The sequence below is a fragment of the Triticum aestivum genome, chromosome 7D, assembly GCF_018294505.1.
Source record: "Triticum aestivum cultivar Chinese Spring chromosome 7D, IWGSC CS RefSeq v2.1, whole genome shotgun sequence".
Classification (NCBI taxonomy): domain Eukaryota; kingdom Viridiplantae; phylum Streptophyta; class Magnoliopsida; order Poales; family Poaceae; genus Triticum; species Triticum aestivum.
Window position 1 is genome coordinate 275765457 of NC_057814.1, and position 25997 is coordinate 275791453.

The following is a 25997-nucleotide window of genomic DNA, read 5'->3' on the forward strand; positions in this document are numbered from 1 at the left end:
TTTAAAGATCTCGGCGTAAGAAATTAAACAATAAAAATAGTTTGTAATTTAGATGCATGGTTCACGAGATATGTCGTTTAAAAAACGGATCTAAGAAAAAAGAAAGAACAAACAGCTAGCCTCCCAAAATTTAGCACATATGAGAAAATCCATCAAAATATTTTGGTACCAACACATAGGCCCCAAATGATCCTATACCAACTTTTTTTAGGGGAAAGCCTATACTTTATTGATCGAATTCCACAGAGAGTGGGATAATGCTTACATTATATGGTTGGCCAAACCACACAAGACGCCGTGGATCTAGATTAAGATCATATCTAGCTAAGCTATGAGCTTGTATGTTACTATCTTGACTTTCAAAAATAAAACTACAAGAAAAAGTGGTAGAACCAGCTGCAAATGACCCTATACCATCTTTTTTTAGATGAATGACTCTATACCATCTTTGAATAAAAAAATAGGCCTAGACCATGGGCTAAGTTTTTGTTTTTGTAGTGGAGACCATGGGCCAAACTGAAGCCCAAATGACGATAGGCCAGGAAATCCAACAGAATCCTGAAAGGAAAGTGAGATCGAATCGCATCGTAGGGCAAGGGCAACCGGTATCTCTCTCCCTCCCCTCGTGCCCCCCCTCCCGGCCGTCATAAGAGACGAGTCGAGTCGAGTCCACCCACGCGACGCCAATCCCTCTCCTCTCCTCTCCTCTCCATCCTGCGAAAGGTGCAGACGCGAATACGCACGAGCAATCAGGGCGGACACATCCTCTCGCGGCGGCGGCGGCTGCTGCAGCGGCGTCGGATTTCGAGACGCTCTCCCTTTTAGATCTTACCCGCGGAATCAGCAGATCTAGGGTTACTCCCTACTCCACTGCACTCCCCATGGCTTCGGCGGCGGCGGCGGCGACTCAAGTAATCCCCCTTCCTTATCTCTGTCTCCCCCAAACCTTTTTTGCGCCCTCTTATGCTCGGATCGGTGACTGATGTTGCGATTGGATTTGGCTGGCAGGTGGGCACTTACTTCCTCCGCAACTACTACAATCTGTTGCAGCAGAACCCCGATGTCGTCCACCAGTTCTACAGCGAAGCAAGCACCATGGTCCGCGTCGACGACCTCAACGGGACCAACACCACTGCTAACTCAATGATGGTTGCTATCTCTCACAATCTACATATTACCTTTATATGTGTCAACTATTTAAGGTTTATATATTTGGGCTGTGCTTTTGTGATATTTTGGACTGTCAGTGCTTTGACTAATTTTTACCATCTCAATGCTTGGCATTCATGTAGGTTTTAGCATAACTTCTGCGCTCGTGGTATGTTACCTTGCCATGTCGCATCATTAGTTTGTCCTCTATGTGGTGTTTGTCCATCTGCTGAGTTGTATACTTATTAGTCGTTTTGTCTGCGACTTTCTTCAGAGTTTACTTATTGATGCTGTTCTGTTGCCCTCTATGCTGTTTTGTTTGTTTGCTCTGCTGGTTCAAATACACCTGTTGCCCCTAAATAAACCAATTATATATGCAATTTGAGTCTGCCACTTTTTTTGTTTCCTTTGTTACTTTATAACAACAAATTTGTTGCCTGCAGGATATACATTCACTTATCATGTCCCTCAATTTCACCCAAATCGAGATAAAAACTGCCAACTTTGCCAACTCATGGGGAGATGGGGTGCTAGTGATGGTCTCTGGTCTTGTACAGACCAAAGAGTACAGCAACCAAAGGAAATTTATCCAGATGTTTTTCCTTGCGCCTCAGGAGAAAGGTTACTTTGTGCTCAATGATTATTTCCACTTTGTTGACCAAGAACAAGTGCAACCTGCACAGGTGAGAGCTCAGGAAGCCTTTGAGACCAACATGGCATCCAACACAGTCCAAACAAGTAAGATTTATCATCCTAAATAAATATATAAACTATTGGTCTTTGCATTTTAATTGTTATTACCCATGAAATAGCCAATCATGTTATGGATATGTTCCAGTACACGCCATATCTGCTTGCCTGTATGGACCGTCTCTCTCTTATCTATTTCTTCGTTGAGTACATACAGTTGATTTAACTCCAAATAAGATTTCAAAAAGTTTTTTCCAGTGGCAACATAAATAAGGTGCACTGTATTGAGAATGTTCATGCAAGTCATTATGTTTAATATCTCTGGGCAATAATAGAAATGGTAGTTTAGATTTTACACCAGCTGAGCACTGATTGTTACACCATGGAGAAATATTAGTGTCTCCTGATAATGTTCATGATCCTGTTTCGTTGCTGCTTCAAAGTTTTGTTGGCGTTTTGTTTAAATGCTCTGCCTGCAGGTGCAGAGTACATTCATGAAGAAAGTCAAACAATGCAAGCTGTTCCAGTAACATCTGAAGAAAATGATGCTGTTGACTGTTACACTTACTCTGAGCCACCACAGCAAGTAGTTTCTCAGTCGGACAACTGGGGAGATGAATCTCTTCAAGAGGAACCACTTTCTTCCTTCTCGAATGGAATGGCGATGGCAGCAGAGGAGCCAGCACAACCTCCACCTGTGCAGCCTCATGTTGAGGAACCTGTTGGGGAGCCCGTAAAGAAGACATATGCTTCTATTGTATGTGGGACCTTCATTTCCTTCATATGCATTGTGTTGTGAGATGACATGTCTTTAAAATGATGATTCTGATGATGCAGCTAAGAACTGCAAAAGCCCCACCTCTGTTCCCTATTGCTCAATCAGTGCCTGTGAATAAACCTCACCCTACAACAGAAGCAAACCAGGCAACTCTGGTGACTTCATCGGTGGCAGCAGATAAGCCAAAATCTGACTTCTACGCAGAAGGCCATGACGAAGAAGGTTTTTCTTTCTTTATGCTTGCCTATAATTTACATTTGTTTGTTTAAGTTCCCCATTGTTTGCTGATTGTAATATTTATTTCATAAATTAGAGAGCAAATCTGTTTATGTTGGGAATGTGCCGCAAAATGTAACTGAGGCTGATCTTGAGAATGAGTTCAAGAAGTTTGGCCAGCTCATCCCTGATGGTGTTGCTATCAGAAGCCGAAAGGTTTGTAATTGAATTGGCTTTCTGATTCTGATTCACCACTTGCTATATAGCATGAGCAAATGATCATTTGATTGATGGTGGAATTTGCAGGAGACTGGTGGCTACTATGCTTTTGTGGAATTCGAAGAACTGAGTGGCGTTCACAATGCATTGAGGGTTGTTTATTGGAATTCACATTTGATACTCTTAATAATTCTTTAATTTCTCGTTTAAAAATTATATTGCTTAGGTTTGGCTTGTATAACGTTGTTATTTACCATAGTTTAGCTGGTCATAATCTGAAACCATCTTGGTGGATTTCAGGCTTCACCACTTGAAATAAATGGGCGGCAGATATATGTCGAGGAGCGGAAGCCTAACAGTGGAATAAGGGGAGGAAGTAAGTTGTCCATTTTTATGCATCTGCCCTATTCTAATGAATAATGTAAGCTGCTAGTAGAAGTGTGAGCCATGCTTGTGAAGATACCCTGAGCTCTGTATATGTTTTTTATGTCGTGCATGTTTACATTTGCAGGAAGGGGGGGAGGCAGAGGTCGCTTTGGCGGCAGTGGCAGAGGATATGCGAGAGGTGACGAGTACAGCGGTAGCCGTGGAAAGTCGAATGGTTATCAGCGTGTCCCTCACCACGAGAGGGGCATTTTGGGGGCAAGGAACTGATGCCCCATGGCGATAGAAGGAAGCATAAGAGGTTTTGATCCGTGAGAAGTGGAGCGGAGTTGTAAAACTAAACTATTGGAGCGCTCCATTCTGTTAGGTTGCATTTTCGGTTTTGGGGTTTGTCTTGGGTTTGCCACAGCAGCTCGTCCATGGACATGCCTGTCCGTTCTTACCAACAGATACTTTATGTTGCTATTCTGTCTTCTCGTTAATGTTAGAGCTGTTCTTTTCGGTCTTCCGCCTGTGTTTTGTTGCGTGATGGTGATGTGTTCGCTACGTCCTTTTTGTGTTGGACGCTTATTTAGCCAGCAGAGACGCGCTTCTCCGGCCGCCGGCAATCCCCATCTGCATCTCTTCTGCCATATATGTTCGCCAAGGCTGCAGTGATGCCTCAAAATTGATTTAGGCCTCCTTTTGTTCATAGATAGGAATATCATACAATTCCTGTAGTGAAAGAGATATCATTTGATGCTTAGAATAGGAAGTCCAGGCTTATATTTGTTTTCCTTTAAAATGTGGGTTCTATCCTACATAGAATAGGAACCAGTCCTACAAACCAATGAGCTTCAAAGGAATTGTTTCTATAAAATTATTCTTTACTTTCTTTCAAGCTCTTAGGAACAATAGCTGCAAAGGGAAAAGAAGTGATTATCTTGATATTTATACAGATTTTGATGAACATAAATTGTAATTTGATATTTATACAGGTCTACCTAATTATATCTGTCATGGAGGACGGTGCCATGCTGTACCCGGGGGATGGAGGTAGCCCGGTAGGTAAGGGAAGAGAGAAAGAGGCTGGCTTGGTCTCAGTATATAAAGGAGGAACCGGAGCCAGAAAAAGGGGAACAATCATGTTAAACATTCACACATAACTCAGCAAGAACACACACATGACGAAGGGCATTACACCTCCTCGGTGGCTTGAATCTGGCTAAATAAAACCATCTATAGTGATTTGAATTGTTTGGCCCCTGACCGAATCTCTTAAAGGGGGTCCCTTCGATCTCAACGATCACCCGTCAACATTTGGCACGCCGGGGTCAAGGCGTCTCTCTTTGGTCAACTTCTCCAACCTTGTCGAATCACGAGCTATCACGACGGGTCATGGTTGAGGCTCGCCACACCAGCCAGCGAGAAAGCTTCTGCCAGCTGCAAACAACCGTCCCAACAACGGCTCGACCTCGGGAAGCCAGGCCCAAACCCTCCCCCAGCCAGAAGAAGGAAGGGGCAGCACCCGGCGACCCATCATTGTGCGTGCTATCACGTCCCTGGACCTTGGAAGCTTGTAAGTAGCAGCGGGAAATCCTTTTTGCAATGTTTTCCAACCTGAGTTCTTGAGTTCTTTTTTCTTTTTCTCCTTTCGTTCATTTTACCTGCTACCCCCTTGGTGAGGCCCTTTTTTCCAGGTGCTATGACTTCTTGGTCTTTCTGCTTCAACTCAGGGACGTCCGGCCAGGTGGGCAAAACAAGCCAGCATGTTTATATCTAGTTCAATGGTAGAGTGACCGTGCTCCGGTTTTTCCCCGGACACCATTATGCCCTCCCCGGACAGGCCGCAATTGCTCAGATAACCTCGCGCCCTTCTCCGCCTGCTTGACCGGCCGCCCCAGGTCAAGGGGCGGGGCTCACGACAACAAGCCCTAGCCGCCAATGAGAGCGTAAGATATCTTGAAGAAAATTACAAGAAGGGTCTTTCGCCACAAGCGGAGCCTAGTCTCCAATGACGCGAAGCCTAAAGCCACCCCTTTCAACGGCGGACATGTCGGCTTTTTATCCAAGGCACAAAAGGGTGATCGTGGTCGCCGGGGGCCTAGCCTATCTCGTGGTCAGTCCCTTGCTAAGGTTGCTCCGAGTGCCCTCCCGTTTCGATCGATGAGGTCCTATGATTGTCTATCCATGGAGGAGGGCGTCTTTGGGCAAGTGAGCTAGGAGGCGTGGTGCCCCCGAGAAAAAGGTTCATTCTTTGAACCTGTTTTTGAACCATGCTCAGACACCTCATTGCAGACGTACGTAAGCTCGGGGAATCCTAAAATGTGTGGGGCGAGAGGTGCACAGGATCATGTCGGATCAATTCAGGGGAGCGATGGGTGCAGAAAGCCATTCTCAATTTCGATAAAACACAAATAATTAACAAGTGGGGCTATCCTTTAATATGCCGATGATACAATCATGTTTATACAAGATGAGTGCTAGGAATCTGAAAATGCTGCTCTATATGTTTGAACAAATGTCTAGGTTAGAAATTAGTTTCTTGGAAAGTGAAGTACTTATGGTGATGCACGATGAGAGAAAAAGCCAGATGTATGCTGATCTATTCAACTGCCGAATGGGCTCCTGGCCAATTAAGGGCCAGTTCGTTTGGGCAATTCTCCCAGAATTGACCCCTCCCCAGCTTCTCCCAGAATTGCCACTTCATTTTTTAGCTAGGAATTGTAAAAAAAATGAAGTGGCAATTCTGGGAGAAGCTGGGAAGGGGGTTAATTCTGAGAGAATTGCGCAAAAGAACTGGCCCTAAGTATCTGGATGTGCCTGTTTGCTGTTTGTGGTAGTTTGCGCATGTGATTGACTGGGTGCCTACTGACAACAGTAGTATAAGAGCAACTCCAACGCGTGGACGCAAACGGACACACGGTTTATCCACCTTTTGTCTGTTTGGGTCGGCTGAGCGCTCGTTGTCCGCATGTGTCCGACCGGTGCGCCTAACCGGCCGCCGCATTTTTCGTCCGCTTATTTTGGTGTGGATGGCAAGCAGACATATATTTCTTGGTTTCAATAGGACTCCTTACGAGCGTTCTTTCTATCTACCATTATCTAAAAATAATCAAGTTATTAATGACCGGACGAAACCAAGAAATAATACCTTATGTGCGGAATTATAGAAGATCCCCTTTACGATCAAACAATTCCATCGAATTGAGTACAAAGCAAATTGACCTTAAGAAAGGCCGGCTACTAGAGTTCATGCCAGCGGCCATGCCAGGGTCCACAGTCGAACAGGTTGCGGGTGGCGGGACGGTTGCTGGCGGGTATCTCACGCGGTAATTTCCTTTGGCCTCCGATGGACGACCCACCGGCCACAGGTGTGGCGTTGAGGTTGATGGCCATGGGTGCGGGCGTGGCCGGCGCGACCACAATCACCTTCGGCGAGCAGTTCGCGGGAGAGGTGGAGAAGCGGGAGGCTTTGCGGTTGGGGATGGAAGCTGGGCGTCCGCGGTGTGGTGGATGTGCGCGGCGACTCTGCCCATGGCGGACAGACTGCCGACGAGCCAGTGCCGCCCGTGGTCATGGAATCAGCGACGAGCCCATGCTGACCAGGGTCGTTGTTGAACCCTAGCATGAGGGCCTGCTGTGCAGTCGCAACGACGAGGTCTTCCTGTCCGCGATGGTGGCCTCCTGTTGTGCGGCGACGGCAAGGGTGGCGACGTTTGCGGCTTCCAACTTGTTGGCCCGCACCTTCCTCCGACCAGCTCTCTTGTCCGTCTGAACGGCCCGCTCTGCGTCCGTCGGCTTCTTGGGCTGCGGCGTCTTTTTCCAAACGGCGCGGGGCTTGTCGACGGTGGAGGCGAGGCTGACGGGGGGTAGCGGGGTTTTGTACGTCAGCCATGGCGAGCGGGTCGGGAGTGTTTTGGGAAAGGGAGGGAAATGGGGTGGATGTGCCGCCGACCGACAGGCTAGGGGAAGGACAAGGGCGGGCGTAGCACGTCCACACCGACAAAAACCCGATTGAAATTTGGGCCTGAAAGGGATCGCACGCGGACAAAAAGTGGACACTCGTCCTTTTGCGTCGGCGTGTGTTGGCCGCAATTTGTGTCCATTCCGACCCAAACAGACGCGCGCAGATAGTTTGAATTGGCGCGTTGGAGTTGCTCTAATAGACTGAAGGGCTGGGAGGCTGGCACTTTATCAATTGGAGGTAGAGTAACAAGGATAAAATTATGTCTATCCATTATGCTTGTGTACTATTTCTCGATGTAGAGATTCCCTAAAACAAAAACTGGGGGATGGCCAAAGAAATTAAGAGATTCTCCCTGCAAGGACCTGTAAGAAGAGAAAATACCATATGGTTAGATGGCCACTAGTGTGCAGTCCCAAGAAAAAGGATTGTAGGGTATTCATAATGGGAGGTCTATAACGTGTTTGGGAGTGAATTGCAGAAAACCACCACATTTGGGGTTAGCTTTGCAAAAAACTACCTAATCCCTAATTATTTGCAAAACGCACCGCGTTTCTAATAATCTTTTTGCAAAATGCACTGATCAGGTGATCTGGTCCGTTTGATCACTTTCTGACAAGTGGGGTCAGATTGTAAGAAGCTGACTTGGCAAAGTTTTGACATACAGGCCCCTGGATCTAAAAAAAAGCAATCAGAGCCCCCCAGCTTCGACCCCGTCTGGATCGGGAGAGCCAGAGCCCCCGAGCTACCCACCCCCCGCGCCACTCCGACGACCTCCCCTGCGCCACTCCGACGAGCTCGTCGCCGGCGACCACCGCTGCCCTGTCTACCATCTCCTTCCTCCTCCCTTTTCTTTTCTTCTCCATCGCTGCCTCGTCTACCATCGGCGACGGCCAAAAAGGCGAGAGGTGAGGCCGCGTTGGCCGGGATTGACGACGCGGGTCGCCATGGCTGTGGATCTCGCCGTCGCGCGCACGGACCTGGCATCAACAACGCCCTCGCGCCCGTTCCTCTCGACGCCTGGACCTCTAGGCTCCCGTCGCCGCCGTCGAAAACCCACCGCCAGCCCCGCCTCTCCTCATCTCCTCCTCCACGCCCGTCTTCGCCGAGGGAGACCACGTGCACCTCGCCCCTGCTTGGCCCAGCAGGACGAGCCGTGACAATCATTGGAGTTTGTCCTCCTCGGAGCTCCGAGGCGCATCTATCTCCACGGCGCAGCGCTTCTCCCTGACAAGCGCGGGTTTGCTGTCACCGCGCGGCTGGTGCGCTCTGCGCGTCGCTCCAGCATCCCCGGCCCAGCGCGAGCACGCCCCTCCTATGGCCCAGCGCTCGCCTCGCTCCGGCGTCCCCGACCCAGCAGCGCCCAGGAGTCTAGGAACCTCCGCCCCACCCTCCGCCTTGCGCGTCGCTCCGGCGTCGCCGGCCAAGCAGCGCGGCGGAGGCCATGAACCCGACGCCCAGCGCGCCTCTGCCCGAGGGGTGGGGGGCTGATTGCTTTTCTGTTTTAGATCAAGGGATGTGTGTGTAAATTTTTTGCTCTTACAATCTGGCCTCACTTGTCAGAAAGTGGTTAAATGAAACAAATCACCTGGTGAGTGCATTTTGCAAAAAGATTACTAGAAACGTGGTGCGTTTTGCAAATAATTAGGGACTAGGTAGTTTTTCGCAAAGCTAACCCCAAATGTGGTGGTTTTCTGCAATTCACTCCGTGTTTGGTTGCCCACATCTACCTTAATCAGGCGCGCGCGGGAAGAATTCGACATGTTTGGTTAGCCGTGTCACATACAAACCCGCATGGAACTTAAAGCACCCCAGTCAGGTCCGCTAGGAACGTCCGAATCAGCAGTTTCCAGCGAGCGGTCGAGCCACCTCGAGCACGCGTTGTGGGTCCCGTTGCACTAGAGAATATATGAGGAATACGAGCTCTGCAGGTGGTTTCTTCTCCTACCTCCACTAAACTCCTCCCTAATCTCCTTTTCTCCGTCCCTTTTCTTCGTCCCTTCTAATCTACACAACGATTCTTCGATTCGAGAGAAGGTCTATATGGAAAAGATGCACATCGATGCCATGATTTCATTCTGGCGATCGGTTCGTAGTTTCGTCAACCGTAGAGGCGAGGTGGCCTTCCGAGGCAGCCATGCCGTCCTGTGTGGCTGTGAGGACAGAAGAGAAGAGGAAGATTAGAGAGGAGTTGAGGGAGAAGAAGCAGGGGGGAGAGAGAGGAGAACGGGAGGAAGGGGACAAGCCGAGGAACAGCGGTGCGTCGCAGGGGCTCGCCGGCCGGCACGGCACGAGTGTTGAGTATCATGATTAGATTGGAAACATAAGATAGACTAGAAAATATTCTGGTTTGTCTTGTACTTCAAGTAAATCATGTACTCATATATACATGTTCACGAGGCTCAATCAATAAACGTCGATTCCATCAATCACTCTCTATCCCTTCTAACAACGAGGAGGAGAGGCTGCTCGGATGCGAGGCATAGGTGCTCGGGAGAAGAGCTCGCCTCCCACTCCTTGCACGTGGCCGGCAGGATCCTCCGCCAGGATCCTCCGCCGTGCCATCCTCGAGCAGGCCTTCCGGTGCCGCCTTGCCGGCAGTGTTCGTTCCTTAAACACGCACGTACTCTCATTGTAAAAAAATATAAAAACGTTTAGATCAATGGAAGTACAAATCAACCAAGCAAACTGCTTGATTGATCTTTTCTGGAACAGTGAACGTTCGTACTTGCCGGCAGTGTTCGTTCGTTCAAGCCCGTTGTCTCCCGTGACAGCCCGCTTATCCTTCGCCGGCGCGGAGGCGGAGCTCTCCCCGAGCTGCGCTGCGCGCGTGCGACACGCTCACCGTCCGCGTCACCATGCTCCCGCTTACCAGCTTGCCCAACGCGTACCTTCACTTCGTGTTTGTTGAGTATGTATTTTATATTGCATGTGTATTGAAGTTGTGGTCTACCTTCTAGTTTTGTATAGTTGAGGTAGAGACCTTCGCTTGTATTATATATGCGTGCACTAGCACTCATCAATACAACGATTATTGTATTATAAAACATCTCTCCACATGGTATCAGTTTTTAGGTTTTGATCCTCGTCTTCCGCTGCCGCGCGCCCCACCCGCGCCGCCGCCGCCGCCACCCAACCGCCGCCGCCGCCGCGCGACTCCTCCCGCGCCGCCGCCGCCGCTGCCACCCCCCGCCGCCGCGCGACTCCTCCCGCGCCGCCGCCGCGCGATTCCTCCCGCGCCGCCACCGCCGCGACCCCACCGCCGCGCGATTCCTCCCGCGCCGCCGCCGCCGCGACCCCACCGCCGTCGCCGCGCGATTCCTCCCGCGCCGCCGCCGCCGCGACCCCACCGCCGTCGCCGCGCGATTCCTCCTGCGCCGCCGCCGCTCTCCCACCGGCCGCTCGACGTGGCCTCGCCACTTCCGCCGGAGGCGGACAACCTCCGTCTCTGCGGGCGGGCGTCCTGGCGCCCCGCACCCGATCCACCGCCCGTGCCCGTTTCGCCCTATGGGCCACTGCCCAGTGGGGCCCCCACCCACGCCCCTATTAAAAAAGAAGAAGAATAAAAAACATAATTAAAAAATAAATAATTAATTAATTACTTAATTAGTTAACTTAATTAGATCTATTAAATTAACCTAATCACTTATTAAACTAACTAATCCTGTTTAGTTAACCTAAGTCAATGACAACCGGGACCCACGCGTCAGTTTGACCAAGTCAACTGACTGTTGACTGCTGACATCACCCTGATGTCATGTTGACATCATAATGGCATTTCCAAATTAATTTAATTCTGTTAATTTCAAAAATGATTTAAAACTTTGAAAATTAATATAAATTAAACCGTAGCTCGGATGAAAAAACTTTGTACATGAAAGTTGCTCAGAACGACGAGACGATTCCGGGTATGCAGTCCGTTCGTCCGTCACACATCCCTAACATAGCAAACTCGCAACTTTCCCCCTCCGGTTCATCTGTCCGAAAACGCGAAACACCGGGGATACTTTCCCGGATGTTTCCCCCCTTCGCCGTTATCACCTCTTACCGCGTTAGGGCACACCTAACACCGCTATTTGCTTTGTCATGCATCATTATGCATCTGTTTGCATTGTATTCTTTGTTTCTTCCCCTTCTTCTCTCCGGTAGACTACGAGACCGACGCCACTGCTGGTGCCCCGACCGACTACGCTGTTGATGACCCCTCCTTCTTGCCAGAGCAACCAGGCAAGCCCCCCCTTGATCACCAGATATCGCCTATTCTTCTCTATATTCTTGCATTAGAGTAGTGTAGCATGTTACTGCTTTCCGTTAATCCTATTCTGCTGCATAGCCTGTCTTTGCCACTACTGTTGTTACCTTTACCTGCAATCCTACATGCTTAGTATAAGATGTTAGTTTTCCATCACTGGCCCTACATTCTTGTCCGTCTGCTGTGCTATACTATCGGACTGTGATCACTTGGGAGGTGATCACGGGTTTATACTATATACTTTATACATTATACATGTGGTGACTAAAGTCGGGTCGGCTCGTGGAGCACCCGCGAGTGATTCACGGATTGGGGGCTGAAAGGACCTCTATCCCGACGGCCCTCTGGGTGGATCTTTGTGGCGGAGCGACAGGGCAGGTTGAGACCGCCTAGGTGAGAGGTGGGCCTGTTGGGGAACGTAGCAGAAATTCGATAATTTTCTACGCATCACCAAGATCAATCTATGGAGTAATCTAGCAACGAGGGGAAGGGGAGTGCATCTACATACCATTGTAGATCTCTAAGCGGAAGCGTTGCAAGAACGCGGATGAAGGAGTCGTATTCGTAGCGATTCAGATCGCGGTTGATTCCGATCTAAGCGCCGAACCACGACGCCTCCGCGTTCAACACACGTGCAGCCCGGTGACGTCTCCCACGCCTTGATCCAGCAAGGAGAGAGGGAGAGGTTGGGGAAGACTCCGTCCAGCAGCAGCACAATGGCATGGTGGTGATGGAGGAGCGTGGCACTCCAGCAGGGCTTCGCCAAGTACTACGAGAGACGAGGAGGGAGAGGGGTAGGGCTGCGCCAAAGAGAGAGGAAGTCTCATGTCTATGGCAGCCCCAAAACACCCACTATATATAGGGGAGGGGGAGGGGCTGCGCCCCCATCTAGGGTTCCCCCCAAGGGGTGCAGCCAGCCCTAGATGGGACTTGGAGGGGCGGCCAAGGGGGGAGAGAGGGGGGCGCACCACTAGGTGGGCCTTAGGCCCATCTGAGCCTAGGGTTTCCCCCTTCCCCCCTTCCCTGCGCCTTGGGCCCCTTTGTGGGAGGCGCACCAGCCCACCTTGGGGCTGGTCCCTTCCCACACTTGGCCCACGCAGCCCTCTGGGGCCGGTGGCCCCACCTGGTGGACCCCCGGGACCCTCCCGGTGGTCCCGGTACGTTACCGATAGCACCCTAAACTTTTCCGGTGACCAAAACAGGACTTCCCATATATAAATCTTTAACTCCGGACCATTCCGGAACTCCTCGTGACGTCCGGGATCTCATCCGGGACTCCGAACAACATTCGGTAACCACGTATATCTATTCCCTATAACCCTAGCGTCATCGAACCTTAAGTGTGTAGACCCTACGGGTTCGGGAACCATGCAGACATGACCGAGACGTTCTCCGGTCAATAACCAACAGCGGGATCTGGATACCCATGTTGGCTCCCACATGTTCCATGATGATCTCATCGGATGAACCACGATGTTGGGGATTCAATCAATCCCGTATACAATTCCCTTTGTCAATCGGTATGTTACTTGCCCGAGATTCGATCGTCGGTATCCCGATACCTTGTTCAATCTCGTTACCAGCAAGTCTCTTTACTCGTTCCGTAGCACATCATCCCGTGATCAACCCCTTGGTCACATTATGCACATTATGATGATGTCCTACCGAGTGGGCCCAGAGATACCTCTCCGTTTACACGGAGTGACAAATCCCAGTCTCGATTTGTGCCAACCCAATAGACACTTTAGGAGATACCTGTAGTGCACCTTTATAGACACCCAGTTACGTTGTGACGTTTGGTACACCCAAAGCATTCCTACGGCATCCGGGGGTTGCACAATCTCATGGTCTAAGGAAATGATACTTGACATTAGAAAAGCTCTTAGCAAACGAACTACATCTTGTGCTAGGCTTAGGATTGGGTCTTGTCCATCACATCATTCTCCTAATGATGTGATCCCATTATCAACGACATCCAATGTCCATGGTCAGGAAACCGTAACCATCTATTGATCAACGAGCTAGTCAACTAGAGGCTTACTAGGGACATGGTGTTGTCTATGTATCCACACATGTATCTGAGTTTCCTATCAATACAATTCTAGCATGGATAATAAACGATTATCATGAACAAGGAAATATAATAATAACCAATTTATTATTGCCTCTAGGGCATATTTCCAATAGTCTCCCACTTGCACTAGAGTCAATAATCTAGTTCACATCACCATGTGATTAACACTCACAGGTCACATCACCATGTGACCAACATCCAAAGAGTTTACTAGAGTCAACAATCTAGTTCACATCACTATGTGATTAACACTCAATGAGTTCTGGTTTGATCATGTTATGCTTGTGAGAGAGGTTATTAGTCAACGGGTCTGAACCTTTCAGATCCGTGTGTGCTTTACGAATATCTATGTCATCTTGTGGATGCTACCACGCGCTACTTGGAGCCATTTCAAATAACTGCTCTACTATACGAATCCGGTTTACTACTCAGAGTCATCCGGATCAGTGTCAAAGTTCGCATCGACGTAACCCTTTACGACAAACTCCTTTTCACCTCCATAATCGAGAAAATTCCTTAGTCCACTAGATACTAAGGATAAGTTCGACCGCTGTCATGTGATCCATTCCCGGATCACTATTGTACCCCTTGACCAACTCATGGCAAGGCACACTTCATGTGCGGTACACAGCATAGCATACTGTAGAGCCTACGTCTAAAGCATAGGGGACGACCTTCGTCCTTTCTCTCTCTTCTGCTGTGGTCAGGTCTTGAGTCTTACTCAATACTCACACCTTGTAACACAGCCAAGAACTCCTTCTTTGCTTATCTATTTTGAACTCTTTCAAAATCATGTCAAGGTGTGCGTTCTTTGAAAGTATCATCAGGCGTATTGATCTATCTCTATAGATCTTGATGCCCAATATGTAAGCAGCTTTATCCAGGTCTTCCTTTGAAAAACTCCTTTCAAACAACCCTTTATGCTTTCCAGACATTTTACATCATTTCGGATCAACAATATGTCATTCACATATACTTATCAGAAATGTTGTAGCGCTCCCACTCACTTTATTGTAAATACAAGTTTCTAACAAACTTTGTATAAACCCAAAAACTTTGATCACTCCATCAAAGCGTATATTCTGACTCCGAGATGCTTGCTCTAGTCCATGGAAGGATCGCTGGAGCTAGCATACCTTTTAGCATCCTTAGGATCGACAAAACCTTTCTGATTGTATCACATACAACCTTTCCTTACGAAAACTGGTAAGGAAACTTGTTTTGACATCCATCTGCCAGATTTCATAAATGCAGCTAATGCTAACATGATTCCGACGGACTTAAGCATCGCTACGGATGAGAAAATCTCATCGTAGTCAACTCCTTGTACTTGTGAAAATACTCTTTGCCACAAGTCGACCTTCATAGACGGTAACATTACCGTCCACGTCCGTCTTCTTCTTAAAGATCCATTTATCTCAATGGCTTGCCGATCATCGGGCAAGTTCACCAAAGTCCATGCTTTGTTCTGATACATGGATCCTATCTCGGATTTCATGGCTTCTAACCATTTGTCAGAATATGGGCCCACCATCGCTTCTCCATAGCTCGTAGGTTCAGTATTGTCTAACAACATGATATCTAAGACAGGATTACCGTACCACTCAGGAGTAGTACATGTCCTTGTCGACCTACGAGGTTTGGTAGTGACTTGATCCGAAGTTTCATGATCACTATCATAAGCTTCCACTTCAATTGGTGTAGGTGCCACAGGAACAACTTCCTGTGCCCTGCTACACACTAGTTGAAGTGACGGTTCAATAACCTTATCAAGTCTCCACCATCCTCCCACTCAATTTTTTCGAGAGAAACTTTTCCTCGAAAAAGGACTCCTTTCTAGAAGCAATTAGCTTTGCTTCCAGATCTGAAATAGGAGGTATACCCAACTGTTTTGGGTATTCTATGAAGATGCATTTATCCGCTTTGGGTTCGAGCTTATTAGCCTGAAACTTTTCCACATAAGCATCGCAGCCCCAAACTTTTAAGAAACGACGACTTAGGTTTCTCTAAACGGTGTCGTCTCAACGGAATTGCGTGGTGCCCTATTTAAAGTGAATGCGGTTGTCTCTAATGCCTAACCCATAACCGATAGTTGTGTTAAGAGACATCATGGTATGCACCATATCCAATAGGGTTCAGTTATGATGTTCGGACACACCATCACACTATGGTGCTGCAAGCGGTATTAGTCGTGAAACAATTTCCACAATTTCTTAATTGTGTGCCAAACTCGTAACTCAGATACTCATCTCCATCATATCACAGACATTTTATCCTCTTGTCACGACGATCTTCAACTTCACTCTGAAATTACTTGAACCTTTCAATAATTCAGACTTGTGTTTCATCAAGTAAATACACTCAGCATCTACTCAAATCATCTGTGAAGTAAGAACATAACGATATCCACTGCATGCCTCAGCACTCATTGGACTGCACACTTCAAATGTATTACTTCCAACAAGTTGCTCTCTTGTTCCGTCTTACTGAAAAACGAGTCCTTTCAGTCATCTTGCCCATGTGGTGTGATTTGCATGTCTCAAGTGATTCAAAATCAAGTGAGTCCAAACGATCCATCTGCATGGAGTTTCTTCATGCATATATACCAATAGACATGGTTCGCATGTCTCAATCTTTTCAAAAACGAGTGAGTCCAAAGATCCATCTACATGGAGCTTCTTCATGCGTTCTATACCAATATGACTCAAATGGCAGTGCCACAAGTATGTGGTACTATCATCACTATTTTATATCTTTTGGCACGAACATGTGTATCACTGCGATCGAGATTCATTTTAGGTGCAAGACTATTGAAGGTATTATTCAAATAAACAAAGTAACCATTATTCTCCTTAAATGAATAACCGTATTGCGATAAACATAATCCAATCATGTTTATGCTCAACGCAAACACCAAATAACAATTATTTAGGTTTAACACCAATCTCGATGGTAGAGGGAGCATGCGATGCTTGATCACATCAACCTTGGAAACACTTCCAACACATATCATCATCTCACCTTTAGCTAGTCTCCGTTTATTCCGCAGCTTTTATTTCGAGTTACTAACACTTAGCAACCAAACCGGTATCTAATACCCTGGTGCTGCTAGGAGTACTAGTACACATTCATATAATGTATATCCAATATACTTCTGTCGACCTTGCCTGCCTTCTCATCTACCAAGTATCTAGGGTAGTTCTGCTTCAGTGACCGTTCCCCTCATTACAGAAGCACTTAGTCTCGGGTTTGGGTTCAACCTTGGAATTCTTCACTAGAGCAGCAAATGATTTGCTGTTTCATGAAGTATCCCTTTTTCCCTTGCCCTTCTAGAAACTAGTGGTTTTACTAACCATCAACAATTGATGCTCCTTCTTGATTTCTACTTTCGCGGTGTCAAACATCGCGAGTTTCTCAAGGATCATCATGTCTATCCCTGATATGTTATAGTTCATCACGAAGCTCTAATAGCTTGGTGGCAGTGACTATGGAGAACCATCACTTTCTCATCTGGAAGATTAACTCCCACTCGATTCAAGTGATTGTAGTATTCAGACAATCTGAGCACATGCTCAACGATTGCGCTTTTCTCCCTTAGTTTGCAGGCTTAAGAAACTTGTCAGAGGTCTCATACCTCTTGACGTGGGCATTAGTCTGAAATCCCAATTTCAGTCTTCGGAACATCTCACATGTTCTGCGACGTTTCAAAAACGTCTTTGGTGCCACAATTCTAAACCGTTAGCATTACGCACTGAACTATCACGTAGTCATCAAAACGTGTATGTCAGATGTTTCGCAACATCTACAGACGACGCTGAGGTTCAGCACACCGAGCGGTGCATTAAGGACATAAGCCTTCTGTGCAGCAATGAGGACAATCCTCTGTTTACGGACCCAGTCCGCACAATTGCTACTATCAACTTTCAACTAAATTTTCTCTAGGAACATATCTTAAACAGTAGAACTATAGCGTAAGCTATGACATAATTTGCAAAGACCTTTTGACTATGTTCATGATAATTAAGTTCATCTGATTATTTAATGAACTCCCACTCAGATAGACATCCCTCTAGTCATCTAAGTGATACATGATCCGAGTCAAACTAGACCGTGTCCGATCATCACGTGAGACGGACTAGTCATCATCGGTGAACATCTCCATGTTGATCGCATCTACTATACGACTCATGTTCGACCTTTCGATCTCTTGTGTTCCGAGGCCATGTATGTACATGCTAGGCTTGTCAAGTCAACCTAAGTGTTTCGCATGTGTTCCGAGGCCATGTCTGTACATGCTAGGCTCGTCAACACCCGTTGTATGCGAACGTTAGAATCTATCACACCCGATCATCACGTGGTGCTTCGAAACAACGAACCTTCGCAACGGTGCACAGTTAGGGGGAACACGTCTCTTGAAATTTTAGTGAGGGATCATCTTATTTATGCTACCGTCATTCTAAGCAAATAAGATGTAAACATGACAAACATCACATGCAAATCATAAAGTGACGTGATATGGCCAATATCATCTTGCGCCTTTTGATCTCCATCTTCGAGGCGCGGCATGATCACCTTTGTCACCGGCATGACACCATGATCTCCATCATCGTGTCTTCATGAAGTTGTCTCGCCAACTATTACTTCTACTACTATGGCTAACGGTTAGCAATAAAGTAAAGTAATTACATGGCATTATTCATTGACACGCAGGTCATACAATAAATTAAGACAACTCCTATGGCTCCTGCCGGTTGTCATACTCATCGACATGCAAGTCGTGATTCCTATTACAAGAACATGATCAATCTCATACATCACATATATCATTCATCACATTCTTTTGGCCATATCACATCACATAGCATACCCTACAAAAACAAGTTAGACGTCCTCTAATTGTTGTTACATGTTTTACGTGGCTGCTATGGGTTTCTAGCAAGAACGTTTCTTACCTACGCAAAAGCCACAACGTGATATGCCAATTTCTATTTACCCTTCATAAGGACCCTTTTCATCGAATCCGATCCGACTAAAGTGGGAGAGACAGACACCCGCTAGCCACCTTATGCAACTAGTGCATGTCAATCGGTGGAACCTGTCTCACGTAAGTGTACGTGTAAGGTCGGTCCGGGCCGCTTCATCCCACGATGCCGCCAAATCAAGATAAGACTACTAACGGCAAGTAAATTGACAAAATCGACGCCCACAACTACTTTGTGTTCTACTCGTGCATAGAAACTACGCATAAACCTGGCTCTGATACCACTGTTGGGAAACGTAGCAGAAATTCGATAATTTTCTACGCATCACCAAGATCAATCTATGGAGTAATCTAGCAACGAGGGGAAGGGGAGTGCATCTACATACCATTGTAGATCGCTAAGCGGAAGCGTTGCAAGAACGCGGATGAAGGAGTCATACTCGTAGCGATTCAGATCGCGGTTGATTCCGATCTAAGCGCCGAACCACGGCGCCTCCGCGTTCAACACACGTGCAGCCCGGTGGCGTCTCCCACGCCTTGATCCAGCAAGGAGAGAGGGAGAGGTTGGGGAAGACTCCGTCCAGCAGCAGCACAACGGCATGGTGGTGATGGAGGAGCGTGGCACTCCAGCAGGGCTTCGCCAAGCACTGCGAGAGACGAGGAGGGAGAGGGGTAGGGCTGCGCCAAAGAGAGAGGAAGTCTCATGTCTATGGCAGCCCCAAAACCCCCACTATATATAGGGGAGGGGGAGGGGCTGCGCCCCCATCTAGGGTTCCCCCCAAGGGGTGCGGCCAGCCCTAGATGGGACTTGGAGGGGCGGCCAAGGGGGGAGAGAGGGGGGCGCACCACTAGGTGGGCCTTAGGCCCATCTGAGCCTAGGGTTTCCCCCTTCCCCCCTTCCCTGCGCCTTGGGCCCCTTTGTGGGAGGCGCACCAGCCCACCTAGGGGCTGGTCCCTTCCCACACTTGGCCCACGCAGCCCTCTGGGGCCGGTGGCCCCACCTGGTGGACCCCCGGGACCCTCCCGGTGGTCCCGGTACGTTACCGATAGCACCCGAAACTTTTCCGATGACCAAAACAGGACTTCCCATATATAAATCTTTAGCTCCGGACCATTCCGGAACTCCTCGTGACGTCCGGGATCTCATCCGGGACTCCGAACAACATTTGGTAACCACGTATATCTATTCCCTATAACCCTAGCGTCATCGAACCTTAAGTGTGTACACCCTACGGGTTCGGGAACCATGCAGACATGACCGAGACATTCTCCGGTCAATAACCAACAGCGGGATCTGGATACCCATGTTGGCTCCCACATGTTCCACGATGATCTCATCGGATGAACCACGATGTCGGGGATTCAATCAATCCCGTATACAATTCCCTTTGTCAATCGGTATGTTACTTGCCCGAGATTCGATCATCGGTATCCCGATACCTTGTTCAATCTCGTTACCGGCAAGTCTCTTTACTCGTTCCGTAGCACATCATCCCGTGATCAACTCCTTGGTCACATTGTGCACATTATGATGATGTCCTACCAAGTGGGCCCAGAGATACCTCTCCGTTTACACGGAGTGACAATTCCCAGTCTCGATTCGTGCCAACCCAACAGACACTTTCGGAGATACCTGTAGTGCGCCTTTATAGCCACCCAGTTACGTTGTGACGTTTGGTACACCCAAAGCATTCCTACGGTATCCGGGGGTTGCACAATCTCATGGTCTAAGGAAATGATACTTGACATTAGAAAAGCTCTTAGCAAATGAACTACACGATCTTGTGCTAGGCTTAGGATTGGGTCCTGTCCATCACATCATTCTCCTAATGATGTGATCCCGTTATCAACGACATCCAATGTCCATTGTCAGGAAACCGTAACCATCTATTGATCAACGAGCTAGTCAACTAGAGGCTTACTAGGGACATGGTGTTGTCTATGTATCCACACATGTATCTGAGTTTCCTATCAATACAATTCTAGCATGGATAATAAACGATTATCATGAACAAGGAAATATAATAATACCAATTTATTATTGCCTCTAGGGCATATTTCCAACAGGGCCTGGCCCTGATCGGTGTACGTGGTTACATCAATTAACACGCTTAATGAGATCTTGGTATTTGACCTGGCCACCTCCATTTGGTCTATACGCACTAACCAACTATGCGGGAACAGTTATGGGCACTCGACGTCGTGGTATCAGCCAAAGCATTCGTGACGTCAGCGACTGAGCGGCGCGCGCCGGGTTGGACCGTGTAACGCAACTTCCTTTGAAATGGAGGTTGCTAGGTCTGCTCTCTGGCCGCGTACGCAACGTGCAGGTGTGCAATGGGCGATGGGCCCAGACCCCTGCGCGCATAGGATTTAGACCGACGTGCTGACCTCTCTATTGTGCCTAGGTGGGGCTGCGACGTGTTGATCTTCCGCGGCCGGGCATGACCCAGAAAAGTGTGTCCGGCCAAATGGGATCGAGCGTGTTGGGTTATATGGTGCACCCCTGCAGGAAAGTTTATCTATTCGAATAGCCGTGTCCCTCGGTAAAAGGACGACCCGGAGTTGTACCTTGACCTTATGACAACTAGAACTGGATACTTAATAAAACACACCCTTCCAAGTGCCAGATATAACCCGGTGATCGCTCTCTAACAGGGCGACGAGGAGGGGATCGCCGGGTAGGATTATGCTATACGATGCTACTTGGTGAACTTACCATCTTCTCTCTCCTACATGCTACAAGATGGAGGTGGCCAGAAGCGTAGTCTTCGACAGGATTAGCTATCCCCCTCTTATTCTGGCATTCTGCAGTTCAGTCCACCGATATGGCCCTTTACACATATACCCATGCATATGTAGTGTAGCTCCTTGCTTGCGAGTACTTTGGATGAGTACTCACGGTTGGTTTTCTCCCTCTTTTCCCCTTTTCCTTTCTACCTGGTTGTCGCAACCAGATGCTGGAGCCCAGGAGCCAGACGCCACCGTCGACGACGACTCCTACTACACCGGAGGTGCCTACTACTACGTGCAGCCCGCTGACGACGATCAGGAGTAGTTAGGAGGATCCCAGGCAGGAGGCCTGCGCCTCTTACGATCTGTATCCCAGTTTGTGCTATCCTTCTTAAGGCAAACTTGTTTAACTTATGTCTGTACTAAGATATTGTTGCTTCCGCTGACTCGTCTATGATCGAGCACTAGTATTCGAGCCCTCGAGGCCCATGGCTTGTATTATGATGCTTGTATGACTTATTTATGTTTTAGAGTTGTGTTGTGATATCTTCCTGTGACTCCCTAATCTTGATCGTACACGTTTGCGTGCATGATTAGTGTTCGATTGAATCGGGGGCGTCACACAGCCTGTATGCATACAGGCTACCAAAGTAAGTGTAGTAAGTGTAGATGATTGTTTTTTGTCTGCATTAGCTCAACCAGCTCAAGTAGAACAAATATGCAAAGTGCAAAACGATGCAGGTAGCCAAATGCCTCCTTAATGTTATTTTGGTACGCAAATGGTAGTGGAATTGGGGGGAAGAGAAGGGATGTGGCAGCAGATAGTAAGAAAAAAAAGATTGATTAAGGGATCTATCAGATACATGGATCTGTGAATGATTCACCATGCTGGGCTGACTTAGTTAAAATCAATCTGTATCTTACAGGGAGAAAGATGAAAGTGGGTAATGGACAACGGACTGGCTTTTGGGGCGACAAATGGTGCAGTGATAAACCTTTGCTAGCTATTTTCTCTGACTTGTTGCAACTATGTAATGAGAAGAAAAAACTGTCAGAGATATGGCTAATACTGGATGAGCAATGACATTTTGGAGATGGCTGAACAATAAACAAAATAGACAGCTAGTGGAGCTGAAAGTTTTTTTTTTTGAAAGCTTTTTTAGGGAGCTGAGAGTGCGAGGCTGGCTGGATGTTTCCATCTGGCTATGGAACAAAAAGGAAAAAAAAATTCTAGATCATTTAGGCATCTCTAGAAACCCAAACTGCCTTTGAACATAATTTTTTTTATGTTGATTCTGACATGATAATGAAAATATTCATCACCTTTCCACTGTTGCTGCGACATAGTATGTGTGGAGTATAGTGAGCAAAACTATTGGTGCTGGGGATAAACCTGGATGCTTTTCCCAATAGTTCTCGTCGATACCCAAATTCCTAACTCCAAGTTGTTGGCCTGGCGGCCCTATGTTGGGCTATTTGGAAGCTCAGAAACAGAGCTTGTTTTGTGTTTAAGCTTGTAAGATATCCCGCTGAATTTATTTACTACGCTGTGTCTTTTATGAATTATTGGGCAGCTTTGTAAAATGAGGGGACTGAAATGTTGGAACAAGGTGCGATGACACTCCAGAGAACGGCACTGGTACAGTATAAGGATGGCAGGAGGGAGGGAGGAAATGGCGCCTTGATGATCATGGGAGATGATGGTTCAAGCAATGAATATGATGCAGAAGCTACGCGCAAGATATGGAGCAAGACTAAGTAACTTGTTTTGCTTTGCCTTAGCTCCCCCCTCTCCCCTGTTAGCGGAGCATGCAGCAGGAGAGTTACGGCTGGGATAACCTTACTTTTGTTTACCTGCTTTGCGCCAAGACGCTCTTTTTGTGTTCTGTTCCATTATCTTTTTGATAGTGGAACCCGATCCATTCATGGATTGTATGAAAAAAAAACCCCAAGGATTAGAAGACTAGGAATTTGGATGAAAGAGTGTTTGATATCATAGGAGAAACAAATGAATTCCAGCAAAAGGTTTGAGAGGATTTCCTCCAAAATAGAGTGCAAATGAATCTTGAGATAATTTTCACAAAGATTCAAGTTCTCCAAAGATCTTATGGAATTCCTTGGAATCAAGATGACCTTGGGAGTGAGTTATATGCACCCATCAGCCGACTCAGCCAATATAGAGTAGAATGTGTCTCCTTAGTGATCAGTACCTCGGTAGAATCAAACCCCTAACCTGCTAATTCTGGTTATTTCGAGGATCAGTACAAGGAGCAACAATGATTGATTTCTAGTTCCCTAACCTGCTAATTCTGGTGGTGGAAGTAGCAATATCAGAGCAACAAGTATGAGATAGGGCATTGTGACAATCATGTATGTACTCCCAGTATTATGTATCTAAATAGGCATCACAAGCAAACACTCTTGTGTATCACAGTACTTAGCAAGTCGGTGATATTGCGATAATAATTGTATCGAGCAGGAGCAGTCACAACAAGGCATGATCTTTCTCCCCCAAAACAGACTAGTGATAAAATTCTCGACAACTTATGATACTAGCAAAACGAAATGTGATCGCATCAGCAGCAGCGGCAGGCAACAAAGACGGACGAAAGAGGAGGGATTTATTTGGCGAGGGGCGGCGGCGAGCCGAGAAGAGCCTGCTGCTGCAGGTCGAGGTCGACCATCTGCTGCTCGCGGTCCATCTCGATGATGAGCGGCACGACCAGCACCAGGAAGGTCGTCCCGGCGATCCACGCCGCCTTCCCCGTGCTCCGCAGCAGCTTCCCCGCCACCGCCGCGGCCTCGCGGCCGTGCGCCGCCACCGAGGACCGCGAGATCGCAGACAGGACGCCGCCGGCGTCGCCGCGCTTGCTCACAGCAGAGGACGACGCCATGCTCGCTCCCTTGTTTTGATCTGGACTGGAGGATTCGATTCGGTTCGATTAGGGTTTCCTTTCCATTCCAGAGGACGACTCCCTTTTATCGGACTGGACGGACGGAGTAGTGGGCCTTTTGTGGGCTTAAGGAGGCCCGTGACAAGGGCAGGCCCGAATGGCGACGGGTAATAGTGTTAGTCAGCAGGCAGCAATTTCTCAAAAAAAAAAAGGTGAGCAGGCAGCGGTCATTGCGGTCGCGTCGTCTCCTCGCCTTCCTTGGCGTCGTCCTCCTCCGGACCCCTCCACCAAAATCCCAGCCAGCCTCGCACCCGCATTCGCACCGCTCCAGAAGAACCCCTGACCCGCTCCCTTCCCTTGCGCGTGCAGGTCTGTGAAAATCGATCCTCCCTAGTACGCACCAAAGTTTCGTTTTCTTTTACTCTTCTTCTGCTCTAGGTGGGTGCTTTCTCCTTTCCTCCCTCTCTTACTACTGCTGGTTGTATGACGTTTCTTGGTACAACCTGATGCTATCTTCGTCTCCCTTCCAAGATTGGGGTTTCCAATGCGGTTCTTATCCACCCGCTACTTTTGGGCATTCCTCTTTCCTCCTAGGGTTTTATAGACAAATTTATGTATTTATTTATTTTTGTCTTATGTTACGGGTTTGATTGATTGTTTGATAATGCAAATACACATGTTCTCTGCAGCACAAATAGCAGCGGGGCATTTCTTTAAAGGAAGGCCATGGTTTCCCACAAGGATAAGGCTCAAAAGGCGTATGAGACCATGGGGCATCTCGGCTTCTCCAAGAAGCAGGTTTCGCCAGTCCTGAGGCGCCTCTACAACCTCTTTGACAAAAACTGGGAGCCTATCGAGGACGAGAGCTACCGCATCCTTGCTGACACCATCCTAGATAGCCAAAAGAATCAACCAATGCTTGCCACTAGCCGTCATGTACAAATGCTACGCTACTTTCTATTTCTTTACTGTATAATTACCATCTGATGCTTAGACTTTTCAATTGTTGTTTCACATCAGGTGACAGTCCAAGAGTCCGAGCCTCACAACTCAACGTCGATCACACCAGATCCAGATGACCAACACCCTTCTGCTGCTCGGTATGACATGGATGTCTGTCATAATGAAACCTACCTCATCAACAGACCCATGGATGTCAGTGAAAATCCCCAAGATGCTCTCTTCTTATAAGAGCCCAAGCCTGAACCTGAAATTGATGTTCCAGCTGCTCCTATTGCCAACGACCTCAATACTGGGTCTTCAGGTATACCACTTGCATTATCTCGCCATCACTCAGTACTTTCAAGACCAGGCTAGAGTTGTTCATGCTTTGCGTTAGTTTTAGTTGAAATTATAGTTCATACTGATGTTTGTATGCTCTGGAAACCAAACTCAACATTTTCCCTATGATATTACCAAATTGTTTAAGTCCTTACGGCGGTTTCCTATGCACATGTATGTGGTTTATTTTAGCATTTGCTTGGTTGCTTTCTTTCCTTTTTTAGATGGCTGTGCAATTGTAGCAGTTGCTTTGATCATTCTCAATTTGTGATGAATTTTTGTCGATAATATTTTTGTTCTAATTGGATCTACTGTATTTGCAAAATAAAAAATAGATAGGTGGGGAAAACATGTACTACTGCAGGATGCTGCTAACGCGACACTACGATCAGAGACCCTT

The 25997-nt window shown here is 47.7% G+C and overlaps 2 protein-coding genes across 2 annotated transcripts; one reads left to right on the top strand and one right to left on the bottom strand.

Annotated features, from left to right (window-relative positions):
* Window positions 1-610: 610 nt before the first annotated feature.
* LOC123164709 (nuclear transport factor 2) lies at window positions 611-3942 on the top strand. Its single transcript, XM_044582259.1, has 9 exons — window positions 611-911; window positions 1009-1149; window positions 1593-1887; window positions 2319-2596; window positions 2677-2839; window positions 2931-3049; window positions 3140-3205; window positions 3353-3428; window positions 3564-3942. Exons 1-9 carry the CDS (start codon window positions 882-884, stop codon window positions 3704-3706), a joined length of 1311 nt encoding a protein of 436 aa, XP_044438194.1. The 5' UTR covers window positions 611-881; the 3' UTR covers window positions 3707-3942.
* Window positions 3943-23767: 19825 nt separating this feature from the next.
* On the bottom strand, window positions 23768-24382 carry LOC123165369 (mitochondrial import receptor subunit TOM9-2). The gene has a single exon (XM_044583002.1). It carries the CDS (start codon window positions 24314-24316, stop codon window positions 24044-24046), a length of 273 nt encoding a protein of 90 aa, XP_044438937.1. The 5' UTR covers window positions 24317-24382; the 3' UTR covers window positions 23768-24043.
* Between the last annotated feature and the right edge of the window lie 1615 nt (window positions 24383-25997).

Coding starts and splice junctions, on each gene's coding strand:
- LOC123165369 (XM_044583002.1), bottom strand. CDS start 24,316: ATGGCGTCGTCCTCTGCTGTGAGCAAGCGCGGCGACGCCGGCGGCGTC.
- LOC123164709 (XM_044582259.1), top strand. CDS start 882: ATGGCTTCGGCGGCGGCGGCGGCGACTCAA. Junction 1,888..2,318: donor ATCCAACACAGTCCAAACAA/GTAAGATTTATC, acceptor CTCTGCCTGCAG/GTGCAGAGTACATTCATGAA. Junction 3,206..3,352: donor GCGTTCACAATGCATTGAGG/GTTGTTTATTGG, acceptor GGTGGATTTCAG/GCTTCACCACTTGAAATAAA.